This window comes from Pyxicephalus adspersus, chromosome 1 (genome assembly GCF_032062135.1).
Source record: "Pyxicephalus adspersus chromosome 1, UCB_Pads_2.0, whole genome shotgun sequence".
Lineage (NCBI taxonomy): Eukaryota > Metazoa > Chordata > Amphibia > Anura > Pyxicephalidae > Pyxicephalus > Pyxicephalus adspersus.
Genome location: NC_092858.1, coordinates 30,258,920 through 30,275,888, shown reverse-complemented (window position 1 = coordinate 30,275,888; position 16,969 = coordinate 30,258,920). Strand labels below are relative to the sequence as shown.

General features: G+C 37.3%; 1 protein-coding gene across 1 annotated transcript in view; it reads left to right on the top strand.

Annotated features, from left to right (window-relative positions):
• The window catches only part of IFT88 (intraflagellar transport 88), a 37,271-nt gene extending 20,681 nt beyond the window's left edge, over nucleotides 1-16,590 (top strand). Inside the window, exons 16-21 of the mRNA XM_072405106.1 lie at nucleotides 1,990-2,042; nucleotides 2,124-2,189; nucleotides 3,553-3,659; nucleotides 6,099-6,168; nucleotides 15,578-15,688; nucleotides 16,144-16,590. Of these exons, the coding sequence (XP_072261207.1) occupies nucleotides 1,990-2,042; nucleotides 2,124-2,189; nucleotides 3,553-3,659; nucleotides 6,099-6,168; nucleotides 15,578-15,688; nucleotides 16,144-16,265 (529 nt within the window). The 3' untranslated portion in view covers nucleotides 16,266-16,590. The remainder of the gene's footprint in view (nucleotides 1-1,989; nucleotides 2,043-2,123; nucleotides 2,190-3,552; nucleotides 3,660-6,098; nucleotides 6,169-15,577; nucleotides 15,689-16,143) is intronic.
• Nucleotides 16,591-16,969: the final 379 nt, after the last annotated feature.

The window sequence follows — 16,969 nt, the reverse complement described above, 5'->3', positions numbered from 1 at the left end:
TTCAATAAATTTAGTGTCACACTGAAGGGCCAGCTGTTTAATTTCCAGTGGCTTATCAGACCTGCATGCAAAAGCTAAACTAGGGGTTGTTTGAGCAAAGAGCAATTTCTGCCTCCTAGGTCAAATAAACTGAAACAAATAATCTATTGGCTATCTATAAGGCTGACATTCTTCCCACTGGACAGAAATAAAAGGGGCATTCTTTTGACCCCCACTCTTTATATATTGTGTGCTGTGTATATATATTTTAATTACAGCAGGGGATCTCCTAAGATCTAAAAGATATTTCAAGGTTTCCTAAATGTTAAAAAGTTTGGGAAATGTTGATCTAAAGTATATCTAAAGCCATTTTTACATTTTGGAAGGGATAGGTTTAAAAGTGTTGTTTTATTAGGAATTACCCTTCATTCCCTGTCTTGTAGATTCAGTTAGAACTAGCAGGTGGCTCCTGGTTCTGTGAGTGTGCAGTATCTGAGAGCTGCCCAGCGGCAAACGATAATCAAGAAATGTGGATCCAGATCCTGGATCAATATGACCCCCAAACACGACTTTGTGTACAAACAAGCAGATGTCTGCAAACTATTATTGTTCCTCATAACTGGAAGCATGTATGTGCTACAGGGCTATACAGACTATAAAAAATACAATTATTGATATAAAATCTTACCAAAACTATAAGCTGGATGTGTAAATTGCATTTTGGTATTTTTTTGCTAGCTTACAAATATGCAAGCTTGCAAAACAACATCTGAACAGGTTATTTATTAAAAATGTTAATTATGGGATCTAGGGAGACTCACTAAGATATCAAACATGCCAGCCCCTTTATTCTAGTACACATCATAAGCTTAAAAAATAAATAAATAATAATAATACAAAGAAAAGCAAGGGGTTCTTTTGGGACACTTCTGTGTATTGGAAATTAAATTAAGCCTGCATACCCTACACCTAACCTGGCAGCAGCACTCTATTCTGGTTAATTTAAGGATAACCTTCCAAATATAAATACAATTGTGCAAGCGGTCTCTGCTTATCCCCTGAAGAAGCATACAGGGGAAACGCGTCGGGTTTGAGAGATTGTCTACTCTTGTATCTATATTCCATCTGTTTAGGCAGCTGTTGTCCAGTGATTAAGGCATACCCCTATGTTAATGCACATGGGATGGCCTGATTTCTTTTATATTCGTGATGCACAGTGATTGTAATAATTTGTTTTCACTATTGGTTGCATACGAGTTAATTATGCTAAATATAACTTTGATACTTTTCACTTGAAACCCCAGTCTTCTTCACTTTTTTTACTTTTAAGCAACGTATAATATAATGGTATGTTTAAAATCACACATCATGTATCATGTAAGGAAATTCCATACTCATAACATAATTGAATTATTAAGTTAGGTAGTTTACATTCACCATGAATGAAAATGCCTGCACTATAGAGATCTACCTATTGGTTCTCCTGTGACCCAAAGTAATTTGGAATGGTGATAGGCTGAAGACAATTCACATTCAAAATAGTCTTGTTTCCCAACACGTTGCGCCGTATTGGCCTTCATCATGGGAGGGTTGAGGCAGAATGGCGGTGACTGTATTTAGAGAAATAATACTTATAAATATACTTAGTATAGATGCCCAGATCCCAGACTTTTTTTTAAATAATTTATTGACAGATTTCTACAGTACACTAAATGAGTCTAACCCTAGGACAGAAGCGTGTTACTGGAAGGATATACAGGTAAAATAGGAGAAAAAAAATTAATAAACAAATGCAGCCATTACATGTAAATATACCACATTTAGATTTATATTTTGTTCTTGGATAAAATGCACTTTAACCTTCTTGGTTCTCGTTACACATTATCTGCCTCTATCCATCTATCACCACTGTCCACAAAGGAGTTCATGGACATTGGTTACAGTATAAGAGTTCATGTAAAGTAATTGTAGTATTTACCCATGTTTTTGCTGTTTTTTTTTTTTTTTTAGACCCACGCAAGTAAAATGGCAGCTGATGGTGGCAAGCTGTTACAGGAGAAGTGGTAATTACAACATATATTCTAATTATCTTCCTAAATCTTTAGAATGCAGGAAATTAATAATTGTCTTTATTTTTTTTCCAGGAAACTATCAAAAGGCACTTGAAAAATACAAAGATATTCACCGCAAATTCCCAGACAATGTTGAATGTAAGGAATCATGTTTTGCCTGTAATAAAATGGGTTTATGAAAGGAACAACATCTAATAAAATGTAAAGGTGGTTATATGTGATTTATTTGTTAGCATGCAATATATGAACTGTACCGTACATGTTGATATTGTGTAGTTTTCTAGACCGCCAGCAGGTGGAGTTATAGTCTGCTTTTCAGCATGGCAATACTTTCCGCTGTGCTGAAAATAACCTGGTATTTCCAAGTCACCCCATATTAGGACTATGGTCATTCTAGGGATCCTGATACCTTACCAGCAACAGGATTACCACTATACAGGGCTAAGCAAGGTACAAAAATACTCACATTCTTGCTGGCTGGGTGAGCAGTATACCATTCAATTGCTACCTTTGCATCTCTTCTTCAATGAGGTAGCGAACCTTGCTCAACTGGCCAGTGAGACAGAGTGCATGAAAGCACATGATCCTAGCGATGGTGATTGTGAACTCCGTGACAATTACAAAGCAAGATTTTTCAATTGTGCTATCTTTTTAGCAAAACTCTGATGCTATGGGAATCCATTGTCAAGTATAAAGTGCAGAAATTTATTAAAAAATAAAATGCATTAGTTCTTTTAATGTATATTAGATACTAAACAACAATATATATACAGTATAATATTTTGTTTTCTTCGTGTCTTTGTATGTGTTTTGTCAGCTGTTATTACAATCCCAGGCATTTTTAAATGTTTCTTCATTCGCATTCAGCTTATCTGGATCTCTTCTGTACCTGTGAAAATGAGGACACTTTGAAAGGCATCTTCTTCACTTACTTTTAAATTTGGCGTCTTTATTGCCAGATGTTATAACAATGATTTTTGTGCTGCACTGCATCTATGCAGTCACTGCAGATCACATACTGCTAGAATGATGACCGCTCCAGTCCCATTTTGTAAACGCCAGTGATTGCAATAACGCATTTCATAAAGATTTTCATTATCAGGAGCTAGTCTGAGTCTCAGGCAATTCTTCAAAAAACAGGTTCTACAAGAATGTGATAGGTGGCCCATGTTTAGCTTCAAGACACACCAAGCCATTTTCGAGTATGTACAGTGAAACATACTACCTTGCTAGATATAGGTCAAACTGCTAAATCAGAATGGTATTATAGCATCAACGGTCAGAACTGGTGTTTGAAACCATGGAAGAGAAAATGTAGGTATCAGGCAGGCGTGGGGTGATACATAAAATCCAGCCATGAGAAGAACTCTCTTCCACACAAGAAAATTTCAGTCATGGCTGGATAGATATGGCTGTCATAGTGCCTAATTGTACTATAAAATATACTTGCAGATTGCAGATTTTGATGTTTCTATGGCATCTTTGTGTTCTTTGTGAATAGGTCTGCGCTTCTTGGTCCGCCTCTGCACCGATATTGGGTTAAAAGAAGTCCAAGAATATGCAACAAAGCTGAAAAAGGCAGAGAAGATGAAAGAGTTGAAGGAACAGGTAATCATATGTTGTGTGTAAATATATATATTTTATATTAATATATAAAATATAATCAATTTGCTGAGTTTTATTTGCTCTCCCTTTTAGAATCTTCTTTCCAGCTTTTTCAGAGAAAAACCAGCTAAGTGCACATAAGGAATAAATTACGCAGTTCATCCTCTGCATAGTTTTTCCCTGGCTCTAATGCAGAGATGTCACGCATGTCTATTCAATATATTCAAACAGAGCCCAAATGAGTCATAAAGTGAACTAGGGTAAAACTTACTTGAGTGGCTAATTTCTAATTAAAAAGGTTTTAAATATATGTGAACTAGAATAATATACATTAAATATGCTCCTGATTTACTTTTTCCTTCTGCAGTTTAAGCAATACAGATTGGGTTGGATAGTGTAAGGAAAGATTCCCAAAAATAAGGTCATCTTTTTGTTTCCTCTTTTCCATTAAAATTGTAATTCCAACAAAATTGGATTTGAAATATTTTTCTGCAAAATAAATTACATTAGTGATGTGTTTGGCTAAAGTAGACATTCTTGGCAAGTGGTATATGTATATCAAATGAGAAGTATCAAGAGATACTTCTGCTTAAGCAATTCAGCACAAAGCACATCATCATAGGTAGACGTAATCATTTATCAGCTCTGCTCGTTTATTCATTTTTTTTTTTGTTCTTGCTCCCAATCTGCACAAAAAGAACAATGTCCTTAACTGTTCATGGAATATTTATAAAGCCAAGAATAAAAAAAATATATTTTAGCTTTATATTCCCATCATTCCCCTAGCAGACATTTTCATATCAGGATGCATGCAGTCAGTAAACTCCCTTCCAGGCTGTTCTTTTGTCTCAGAAATATGTCAGTTGTTCCATGGAGAATTTATTACAAGCTTAGAAAGTAAATGTGGAGGATGAAAGCTATTAATATGTCTCAATGCTGTGTTGTGTGCCAGCATTCCATATTTTCAGAATTCTGCCTTTCTTTTTATCCTATTTGCGTGAGCATACAGACCCTAAAATTCTTCTTGCTGTTAGGTGTGTGGACCAATATGTATCAGCTTTGCATATTTAGAAATTACAGTTTTACCCAGTTACACGTTGCTAAACTGCTCACAGTCTGTCCAGTTGTATAGGAATTATAAATATGCAAAGACTTATGAATGTAGATCTGAACTACATGGTAGTTTTTATCCATTCTTGATGTTTTGGCTCCTTGTTCTGCTTGATAGCAATTCTTTTTCCATAGCTGAAGATGCAGGCAGACAGCATTAGGTTTTCTTTCAGATGCCACTAACATGCTTCACGATGGGGGTGGCTTGTTTATGCATTGTTTAGTTTATGCCAAACTTAAATTTAGTCTAATATATACAAAACCAAAATTTAATCTTTTTATATCAGCTACCTTAAGGGTCTTACAACTTGTAATGTGCATGTTAGACAACAGTGGCTTTCTTTTTTACCTCTTTCCTGTAAAGCAGTGACTGGCGAAGCAACCACAGGACGACTGCATGCATAGACTCACTACTATCATCCACTGAGGCTTGTGGATTATGCCTTATCAGGTCTCCTTTATCCTTTTTTCCAAATATACTCCCTTTTGTGGATTGCCTGCTCTTCACATATTTACAGCTGTACCATACCTTTTACATTTCTACATTATATCAACTGTATAACAGTGATTTCTTTTTGTCTTTTGATTTGTTCTATATAGCAAATTAAAATGCTGCTGCTTAATAATAGATTGTCAGAGCCTCAGCTCAAGTAAATGACAAAAACTAAATGTGGGGTATGTACTATTAGATCAGAAGATTATTAAACCATAACGGCACAACTACTGATTATCAGTAACAAGGAATCATATGCATGTTCTGTGCATACTCATATACATGTTCAGTGTTTTGCAAACTAAACATAAATTACATTTAACTAACATTGGTTTACATTTTTTCCTTACTCCAAGTTTTATAAATTATTCTTTCTTTGAATGACCATAAACATTTGACACTGTAAGGTTCTGAATATTAAGCATTTTCTTCTCTCCGCCCTACCTTTAAATCCTATTTTGTGTGCCCAGAAAACACCTCCTTATCTGGGATTCATACTTTAATAGGGATCTAACACATACAATTACCCCCGTTTCTTATTTTCCTTAGCTAATAGGAGTTTTATTTTTGGCTATTAGGACATATTCATTTGTTTGTAGGGTATGTCATAGGGTGGGGCATGTCGGAGCTTGGAAATTCAAGATAACGTTAAAAGTTTTAGAATATCCCCACAGAAGGGGGTTTATAGATGAATAAAGGTATCTTCTGGGATTTTTTGACTGTGCTTAGAAAACCTAAATAAAAAGCATCTTAACTAGCGCCTTCTATTCTCAGTTTGTCATGTACGCTTTCTCCTTATAATTTGGTGTAGTTCAGTGTGGTTCCTCTTCTCTTTGCAGCGAGTAAGATCTGGCAGAGACAGTAGTGCCCGGAGTCGAAAGGATGGCAGAGAGGGAAGTGCCAGCAGTGGTAGGTGCAATCTGGACATGATACTCATCGAAATTCTTTTTTTTTTTACCAAATCTGAATTTTATAAAGAAATTTATGATATAACATGACATATAATCATGGTAAAGATGACAGTTGCATACAGTGACACAAAATGGTAAATTCTGGAACAAACATGACTGTATTACAGTAAGTACAATGTAGTAGGTTTAATTAACATTTGATGTGGACACTGGCTTCACACCTCCATTATTTACTGATAAAGAAATAAAAGCTGTAGGTCACTAGTAGATTTGTTTACTGAATGTAGGATTGTGTTGGTGCATAGAAAACAAAATCTTCACAAAAGGGAATGGCTGCTATATGAGAAATCCTGACTCCACCATTTGTAGTTGGCTCAGGCAGAACATCATCCATTTTTTCACTCTTTCCATTAAAGGCACACTTCTACTTTGAGTGTTTTGGGGTTTTTCAGTATCAAGCAACTGTTTAAAAATGAAATCCTAGAATAGCAAGGCTGCCACCTGGTCTTCTTTTCACGTGTTTTATTGTGCTAATGTTTTACCTGGTAGATGTTTCAGCCTCATCTGATGACAACTTTGAAAGTAAAGTCATTCAGATACCTCTTGGAGCTGCGGGCTACAGTCCAAAGTCACTGTTAGCATGTGTTTGCTGTGTTGTATATTTCTTAGTTGAACTGCATTTGGATAGAAGGGTAATGAGAAATTCTAGCAGTACACTGGGCAACACAGTCCCGTATACGGCAAAATTTTCTAAAAGTTAAAGACTTCCAGTGTTCCTCAATGGACTCCCAGAAAAAGATTTTATAGTGGGAACAAAAATCCAGCTGTATTAGTCAAATGCGGACAAACAGATTCTAATAGACAGAGTTGCATAAAACCCTAGCCAACAAAATTGATTACCTACATATTATGGACCAGTCCTTGAAGTGGATGGGTTCATTGTAGTGTAAATGTTTATCACAGTTTTGGGCAAGACCTAAAAAGTTCTTAAAAATAATAAACTGGGTTTTAAAAGTTAACTTCACAAACTTGGATGTACTTTCATTTACCCTTTTAGATTTTAAGAGTGCTACCACTCTTAAACCATAAATGCCAGAATGAGTTGTATTCTGATAGAAGCTGAGCTCTGGCTCTCTTCTTTTCACATAATTCAATTAGCATGTAATTCTGATCAATGATCCCACCAGCTAACATAATTCATAGGAAGTTGGTGTTATCCCATTTCACATGTATTCACACTTAGTGTTTCTGTCATTATTCAGCTGAGTAGTAATGGCTGACAGAGCAACAGTAGGATAAAATGTGCACCAGCATTGTGTATATGTTTTTAATAGTATCAATTATTTCTTATTTATTCATTTCTTATAATATAATATTATTATAATATGGATTCTAGAACTCCTTGGATCATACAGTTTTTAGAATGCAGGCTTTTTGAACAAAGAGTTGAATGTGCGTTAAACAGTACGTCAGTCACATTTCACTAACTATTTATAGTATTATAAAATCTACAGAAGTGATAGCTTTTTCACAATAAATACTATTTTTTTTTCAGCAGCCACATCTTCAAGCTAGCAGTGTATAACTGCTGGTGATAGGAACATTTCTTGTAAGGACAGGTTGCCTCTATTTATGACCTGAGATTTATGTGTACAGTCTGAAGAGATTAGGCTTGAACACAAGCATCTTTTAGAGAAATTCATGTGACATTACAGGGCAGGGTTCCCAGTCCTTTTCTGGGCACGTAGGTCACAGACAGCTGTTTGAAACCCATGTTTACGTGATATTATACAGACCACATGAACAACAGCCAAGGGCAGGAATTTGCAGTACCCATAGGTGCCAACATAGTAAAGTGGAACATTAATAAATAATACCATTCTCAGTCTTGCTCTCCTCATCCTATAAATGCATACACATTATAAAAATGTTGCTTATGTACTTTACATTCCTGCAAACCCTCTAATGCCAATCATATGATCAAATGTCATGTGGTCTGCTGAAGAGAGGCGTAGGGGACAAATATTTGGTAAATCCAGCAATACCTTTACCTGAACTCTGATTGACTCCCAGAGGTAGTTTAGAGAACTGGTTACTCAAAGAATGTATTTAAACACTTCCTTTTCATTTACATCTGAACTCAAGATAAAACACAATTTAATCAATGTTTGCATTCAATTTACTTCTAGTATACCCTGCTGAACAGTGACTTTATATAAGCTTCATTTCTTTAACAACAATTCTATTGAAGTTTCATAAAGAAGCATCACAGGGGATATATGGTGGAATACATGATATGGACATGGAGTACAGAACAATAACAATGAACAGGTACAATATTAGCTTCCAAAACATCCAAGGGCCAGGCAATATTGTATTGTACAGTGCTATGTATTTTAGAGCCTTGCTATGTGGTTAATGCTGGCGTTCCATCCATAGCATCACGATTACTAAAATACCTTACTCCAGTCTTCATGGAGTCGCTGCCTTGCCATTGAGGCCAGCAATACTATTGCTTGTCAATTCTGCAGCATTTGGAGCCAACAAGGAAGTCATTCCACAGAGGCTAGAGAAAGATATTCCCACATGACTCACATATGCTATGGCCTTAGCACGTGGAAGATGAGAGAGCAGAATAAAAAAACCTCTACTGTCTAAACAGGCTGAGCTGTAAGTGGGTGACCAAACTGCTTTATTAAAGTGAATCTGTTTCCATTTTTTTTTTGTACTTTAAAAGTCACCCTTTAAAAGACGATCAAGAATATTAAACAGTTTGGTAGGCAAAAGTCCCAACTTTATTCTCTTGAAGAACTATTGCACTGTTCTATGTCTGACACACACTTCTGGTTGGGTCGGATGCCTGTTCTCCCTTTTGCAGACTGGTTTAATCACTACAGGGCACAGTAGTGGCATAAGTGCCAGCAGATGATACTAAACTTGGCCATGAGGTGCATTTCTTTTTACAACTGAAGTTTATTATATTGTGTTTTTAAAATCATTCCCAGAGGCAAATAGCTGCCTAAACACATTTTTCTATCTAAGTACACAAACTTTTAACACGTCAAGGTAATATAAAGCGATAGAGAAGAATTAATATCCACGCAAATAAAATATTTTTATTGGACATCAATAAACCAAAGATGTTTCCAGGCACTAAAGTTACCTGGCGCTAAGCTATTCAAAAGTCAGGGATAAATGGTAACTGAATGTTTCATCATATCTGACCTGCTAGAGGTTCCCTAGAGACCTATACAAAGGAGTGATTGTGTAAAAGGAGGTCTAAACAACACTCCCAGGCTGTTGGTCTATGAAGTAACTATTGAAGTGAATGGGAATTGTGGAAACAGCTTGACTCTGCAGTCCACAATAGTAATGTTTGACTCCATTTCTATCTGACCCTCTCGTGTTGACACTTGGGGGGCTCCTGTAACATCTGTTAAGGAATGAAAAATCTGTGTACCTTTATTGGGAGAAGAGGAAGGCTGGACTGAAATGAAAAAAAAAAACTCTTAGGTTTTGCTGAAACTGGAACATTTACATCTATAATTGTTTTATATTTTAGAGCTAACTGTATATTAATAATTGGCACTTTCATAAACTTTTCATACTGTAGCATATAACTCACACCTAGGCTGTTAACAAAATCGCTGCTCTTTGCATTACTTTTTTAGTCATTTATACCTGTGGGGAAAAAAGAAAAGGGACACTTGCTGCTTTTCCCTTTCTTCATACACCATATTGCTGATCTATTGCTATGATGATAGGTCTCATTAACCAGCTGTAAGAAATATGGCTGGAAGGGGCAAATTGAATGTAGTTGCTGTTTTGCTGTTTGCTCTGTACATTGCTGAACACTTCATAATATGGCAGTCCTGAATTAAAGGGGATTAAAAGGGGGGGTGCATTATGATAGAGAAAGGTCCAACACCTCCACATAAGTGTGAGAGCTCAGCCCATCCCTTCCATCTTCAACACACCACCTTCCTTGTGTTCATCATTGTGACAGTATTGCTGCACTGCCACAGGCCTTATGAATTTAAGAAATTATGTGAATCCCCCCCCCCCCCCCCGGGTACAGTTATCAGCAGAGGCTTTTTTAGACAAAAGGGAACTCTGGGAATATGCAAAGTGGCGACCCCAAATGCACATCATTTCGGCTCCCTTCACCCTGCGATTCAGTAAATTGGGGCACTGGGCAGTTGCCCATTTTGCCCTACCCTAGAATTTATAATGGTGTCCATTGGGTAATAACTAAATCTGAACACTGTCTCGTGAGGACACGGAAAGTATGGCACTTAAACAGGGGTTTGAACTCTCATAGGAGCAAGGCAGCAGGTAAGTAAGGAGACTTTTTATTAGTTGGGAGGCTGTTTTTACCTGTTTCACTTTGCTTTGATTAGATTACAGTGTCTTCAGCGACCAATGAGATAATATAGCACAGTCAACATATGTAAAAAGCAAATATGGCTGTAAACTTTGAGTATATATTTACAAATTATATGTAGAAACCACACAGATTACTAAAATTATTATTTTTTTCCATCAAATTGATCCATTTTACATGTTAACTAAAAATCATGGGGTCTTATTTATAAATATGCTTTCACCCAATGTTTACTTAACAGTTACACATTTTTCAAATTGTATTGTGTTAGAAAATGTGTGAATTTTAACTTTTACTTATTTTTTATTGTTATTATAATCTCACTTACAATTGGTTTAAATTGACCCCTGACTGATCTGAATTATAATCAATATATGAATGGAAATCTTAGCTATAACACAAAAGTGATTTTGATTTTAATATGGTAGCCAATAAATAAAAAATCTGTCCTGGCCATTTTTTAGTTGACATTTTGCCCAAATACCTATCGCAAATTGAGCTTTTTTTAATTGTTTCATTATCTTACTTTAACCAATAGTCTGATTAGGTGAAAATTTTGCATGGTATATGCCTAGCAATAGGGATCTATAAGGTACACAGAATGAGGGGCGCTGTGTTGTGTAATGTGCCAGAATTACACACTCTGCCAGTTAAGCAATATAAAAACATTTACAGAGAAATCATACCGTTGGCAGTTCAGGAGATCTGCCTGAAAAACACAGAGAATGTTTTATATAAAATAGCTGACATCCACCCATTCCACAGTACATGAAAGAAATAAGGTCATCAAAGTTTTTGTGCTGTGTTTGCACATATTTACCCCAGAAAAAGAGCATATCACACAGCTCTGGATGGAGCATGGAGCTGAACTGTTTTAATTTGAAAGGAAAAAATCACTTTAATTTAGTTCATATTTTAGGAAAATATTGTACTGCTACCTTGAATTAATTTTGCGTGACTAGCAAACTGCACTGACAGGCCTGTTCTTTCATAGCTTGATGACCGTAATAAAGTGGAGCTCCTGCTCTTGGCAGAAGGGAGGATGGGTGGGCAGCACCCCACTGTCATCTACTCATAAGAAAGCACACCAGTTGTTCTGATCTGTTGTTTATCAATCTGCCAGAGCAGAGGGCCCCCTATACTCACTCTTAACCTTTTTTTTTTTTTTTTACATGAGGGAACCTTTGGAATAACTCTTATGTCTTCAGGGAACCCCTTCTATAATTACTGTATCTACAGATTGCAATATATTAACATGGTGGTCAGAAGGAGGAATATCTTATACATTGCTGGCCAGTGGGAAAAATGTCACCATTACGGATAACCAAAAAGATCACTGCAATCACTTAAACTGACCCATGAATTGCTCATTGTTTACGGAACCCCTAGCAACCTCTGGAGCAATACCAGGGTCCACTAAGCCCTGGTTGAGAAACACTGCCCTATATTTTCATCACCCCCACCTTACATTAACCTGCTGACAGGGAGCTATGATCATTCCCAGCCGCGGCAGAACAGACCCCATTTCCAAGGGTGGAGGTAAGCCAGGCCCTAAAGCTGCGTACACACTTGCAATTTTTGTCGTTGGAAAGGATCTTTCACGATCATTTCCAACAACAAGGGACTGCACAATGCATGAACGGTGCTGTACATACAGCACCGTTCATGCTCTATGGAGAGGGGAGGGGAGAGCGACGGAGCGGCACCCTGCTGCACGCTCTCCCCCTTCCCTTGCATTAGAATCGCTCGTCGTCCATCGTCCGTGGATCTGCCAGGACGGTCGTTCGGACGATGGACGACACCGACTGTACACACGTCAGATTTTTGCCTGATATCTGGCTGATGCCGATTATCGGGCGATAAAAATCTGACGTGTGTACGGGGCTTAAGGCTTTACGCTCTTTTTCACCCGGCTTTCAGGGTCAGCCCAAGGATCTACTCCCTACCGATCTGTGATAAAGTGCTGAGCAAAGTGGACAAAACAAAAAAAGTTTTATAGTGCCAAAGTGAAAACACAAGAGCTGACCTTCTTTATTACATCTGATCAATAAGTAATAATAAGTGTAAATAATACCTGTGAATAATATGAGACATTCAGGGCTGCACTGTGTCTGGTACTCACATCATACTAATATCTAATGGAAAGTAATTTGCCCTCCCAGTCCATATCATGGGACTACAGTATGACTCTACTTCATGTTATGGAGATTGGAGAGTAGATTGAAGAGTTTGTCAGCCCATAACAAGACTTTGGGACTGAGTGCATTTCAGGCAGATCAACTTTTGTACTTGCTATGTCTTGAAAGGGATAAAACATGGGGCATGTATAATCTGCATGTATTTTGTTTTGCCCAAACATATGCTTTAAATTCAGTACAGTTCAAAATAGTTATATTTGCTAAACAGACACCAAGGGACTCTTTGCTTATTAGCTAAATGATTTGCATATAAAGATGCTTCATGTATATTTAAAAGGGTAATTAATATTTTATCTCATATCAGAAAACCATTATATCAGACAAAAGTAAGCATTATCAGGAGGGAAGGGTGAGAAGAATACATGTGAGTGCTGTACAGAGACCGGAGGAAAGGAAAGGGCATCATCTATGTAGCAATCGGTGACGTTTTTTCTTTTCTTTCCAACCTGTATCAGTAAATAACAGCTGAAGTCTGATTGGCTGCTATGGGCGGCAGACTTATTTGCTCCTCTACTTTTCATAATCAAGCACAGAGCACTTGTTTTACCAATCATTACACCTGTTATTATAGGAGTCAGAGTGAATGAAATGTTTTCATACTTTGTGCCATTCCCAATCTCTTCCAGATGTTTCACTGCTCAATGGCATGTATTGTATTTTTTTTTAGCCCCTCTTGGTAGAGTCATGTTTCATGATGAAAATATGTGTCCAAAGGTAAAAAAAAAACTGTAAGTGTAAAGTGACATGACAGTCAGGGGACTGCCAGCATGTTTAAGTGATAACATGTGTGTCCCAAAATTATTCTATGGTGCTTTCCTGCTGTTGTAGTGATAAAGGAACTCCTCGTGTCTGTCATCTAGGGATGTATTGCTGGAACTTGTATCATATCACTGTATCAGTAATAATTAAATATCTGTGCAACCTTCTGTGTTTTAATAAATGAAAGGTAAGTTCTGCAGTGTTGCCGATAAATTGCAGGCTTAGGTCTTAGAACTAAAATTTAATTTGCTTATATTTTGCTTTCCTTTGTTACTGCCTTTACCTCCTCAAAAACCTGCTAATTAAACTCCTAAATAAAACTTTTCATTCCTTACTTTATTTTAGACCCATTGAAATCACACCTAGGACTATGTAATTCAGGCAGATCATTGTTGGTGTGAGGTTCTGAAAGGGTACTGTACAAGGCTGCCTAAAAAGAAGCCGTAGTAATGCCAATATGTGATGATGGTCCAGGGACAGTAGGCCTGGGGAGAAAAGCATTAAATGATACTAAATGTTTTTCAGCCAGATTTGCTGCAGCTTTTATTGTGAGATGCTAACAGTGTGCAATGTAATTTCAGGAAAGGAGAGGATCTGGTACATTTGTGCAAGACTGAAAGTTAGGCTGCAGTTGAGATTTAAACAAAGTTTTTTTTATTAGAAATAAAATCCCCTAAATTTAATGCTGTTTCCCTCTTGGAAGGTGGTCACCAAGTCAGGGGTTCCATACTGGAAGATATACACACACTTTTTAGATTTGGTGACAGCTTTAGGTTTAGGTATTTTCTTTTGGTTATAAGTGTGAGTTACATAGAAAATACTGGATTTCCATTGAACATTATCTCTCATGGAAAGTTGTATTTGAACTGATTCACAGGCTGTTATCACAGTGCAGTCATCTGGGGAGGTCTCCCCTATCATAATGTAAATTGTGCTTAAAACTGTAAGCTATATAACTGTTGTGATGCTGGAAATAATAAATGTGATGCTGGAAATGATCTTTCCTGTTTCCAGTGACACCAAAACAAATGAGTACAGTACACACATCACACATCAGTTTTATGGGGGGGATGAGCGGGAGGTACCTATTGCGTCTTTCCCCATATGAAATGACAGTGGTTATCCCCGGTCAGTTGTTTAGTGGATGTTGGGAGATATCTGTACACATGCACACACCCTAGCTTTTCTCTTGACAGTATTTCTCATCCAGGGTTCCTCCAGAGGTTGTTAGGGGTTTCTTGAGCAATGGGAAATCTGTGCCTCTCGGGCCACTTTTACTGTCATCAATGATCTATTCGGCTCTCTGTAATGGTGACCAGCAATGTTAGAGACATCCTTGCCACTAACCTTCATGGCGATATACTGTGAACTGTGGATGTAGTAACATAGCAGGGTACCCCAAGACCTAAAAGTTATTCCTAAAAGGATTTCTCCATGGTAAAAAGGTGAAACAAGGCTGTTCTATAGCATAGGAATCCAATTGTGCCCAGGAAATTTTTTCTTATACTAGATCTTCCATGTCACATGGGCGTTCATGATGCTGGTAACAATTCAATATTGTCAGGATCATTAAAAGACCTCCAGCCAGTCTCTATGAAATCACTGGCTGGCATGTTGTTCCTTCACTGTCTCGTCACTTGTGAGATTTGGCAAGACTCAGTGCCAGCGGCAGAGCAATTCCACAGAGATAAATAAAAGTTCTCCCAATGACGACTTGTCACAGGCAGCAGAATCGCCCATCTGACATCAACCAAAATGCAAACTTTTATAAGTAAAGATTGAGGTTTCACTTACACCCTTCACAAAGGCAGAACAAACTATTGGAAACAATTACTAAACTCAGCAGCTCTGAATCTCTGCAATGAACTGACAGCAGTAAGTGATAGCTCACTGCCACTGATCAGGAAACCATTGTGATGTTTTTTTTTTCCTGTGTGAATGTTTTGTGATTTCATATTCTGCTACATAATCTCAACACATCAGAAACGTCATTTCCAATTCCTTTTGTAGTGCTGCATGAGGATGATATTATTAATTATAATACTTTGCATCTGATATCATTTCAGACAGCGGCCAGAGCAGTGGCACCAGCTCCAAAGGAGATCGTCTTAGTGCTAAACTGAAAACTCTGCCGGGAGCTAACGACCCATATGAAGCAAGCTCCAACAAAGACATAGGTGAGCTGATTATGCATGTCATGTACCTGCATTTTAATCTGGTAAATATACAGGTATAAGCATAAGTTATTTGTTTGATAACTGAAAAACAGACTTCTTCATCTGCCAGGGACTCTGTAAACCAATAACTTCCTGTGCCCTCTGCCTGTGTTGTGCTCTTATCAGTTACATTGTTCCCAGATGAGGACAGAAGCCCTCCCCTCTATGGTATGTTAAAAAAAATGGAATGTTTTGTAGTCCTAGGGTGACAATGCTGCTCAGCCATGGATCAAATACACTAGGACAGATAGTCTGTTACTTGAAGGGATTACAAGGTGAAAATAAAATCCAAAAAGAAAAGCCTAAAAAGAAAATTAACACAGTCACCACATGTATTTTATAGTCTGATCTGGAATATACCATGTGACTACTAATAACTACATTCTAATGATTGGCTTTATTTTTTTCATGTTTAGATGTTTCATACACAGACCCTCTCGGTCCACAAGTGGAAAGACCAAAAACAGCCGCAAGGAGAAAAGTCGAAGAGGAGGAATTTGCTGATGAAGAATTAGGAGAAGATCTACTCCCTGAATAAATACTCAAATTCTAAAAGATTGTTCATCTTTTAAAAACACATTTTTCTTTTATAATATCTAGGTATCACATAGCAGCTTTGCAATTGTAAAATATTGCCTCTGACTTTTCTTTTCCTATACTTTAGGAAGCGACATCTCATTCCTAGAACAGTGTGTACATTGCTTTGTTTACATTCAGGCTGTATGCGTCTGCACTCTAACTGCAGACAAGGTCTGCAAACAATGTAAGCATCTGTTCCAAGAACCATGTTTTCCATCAATTTTAATTGATTTTTGTAAATTGATATATGTTTCATATTATAAATTATAATGTCAACAGTTGTATGGGCGTCTCCTTGTAACATAATTTTGTGCAATGCAAAGCCAGCTAGCTGATCGATGTTGAGGACCTGTCCACACTCTATCTGGCACATGAACATTGAATAAAGTAAAGTATTCCTCTGCATTACATCCTTTCAGCCTAAACAAGCAGTAATTCAGGAAAATATAGGTAAGTGTTAAGGGTCAGGACCCTACTTACATTTCAGTTTATACCTGTGTTCAAAGCTGTGCTCAGACCATGCAAATACAAACTGCTGCCCCATAGATTAGGGGGATGGCAAGATGTTAGAAGAAAACTGAAGGGAAAAAGCTGCTTCTCCATCCTTGGAAAGCTTTATTAAATTAGGCCCATTGTCCTTGGAGCAGGCTGGTAGTTGACATT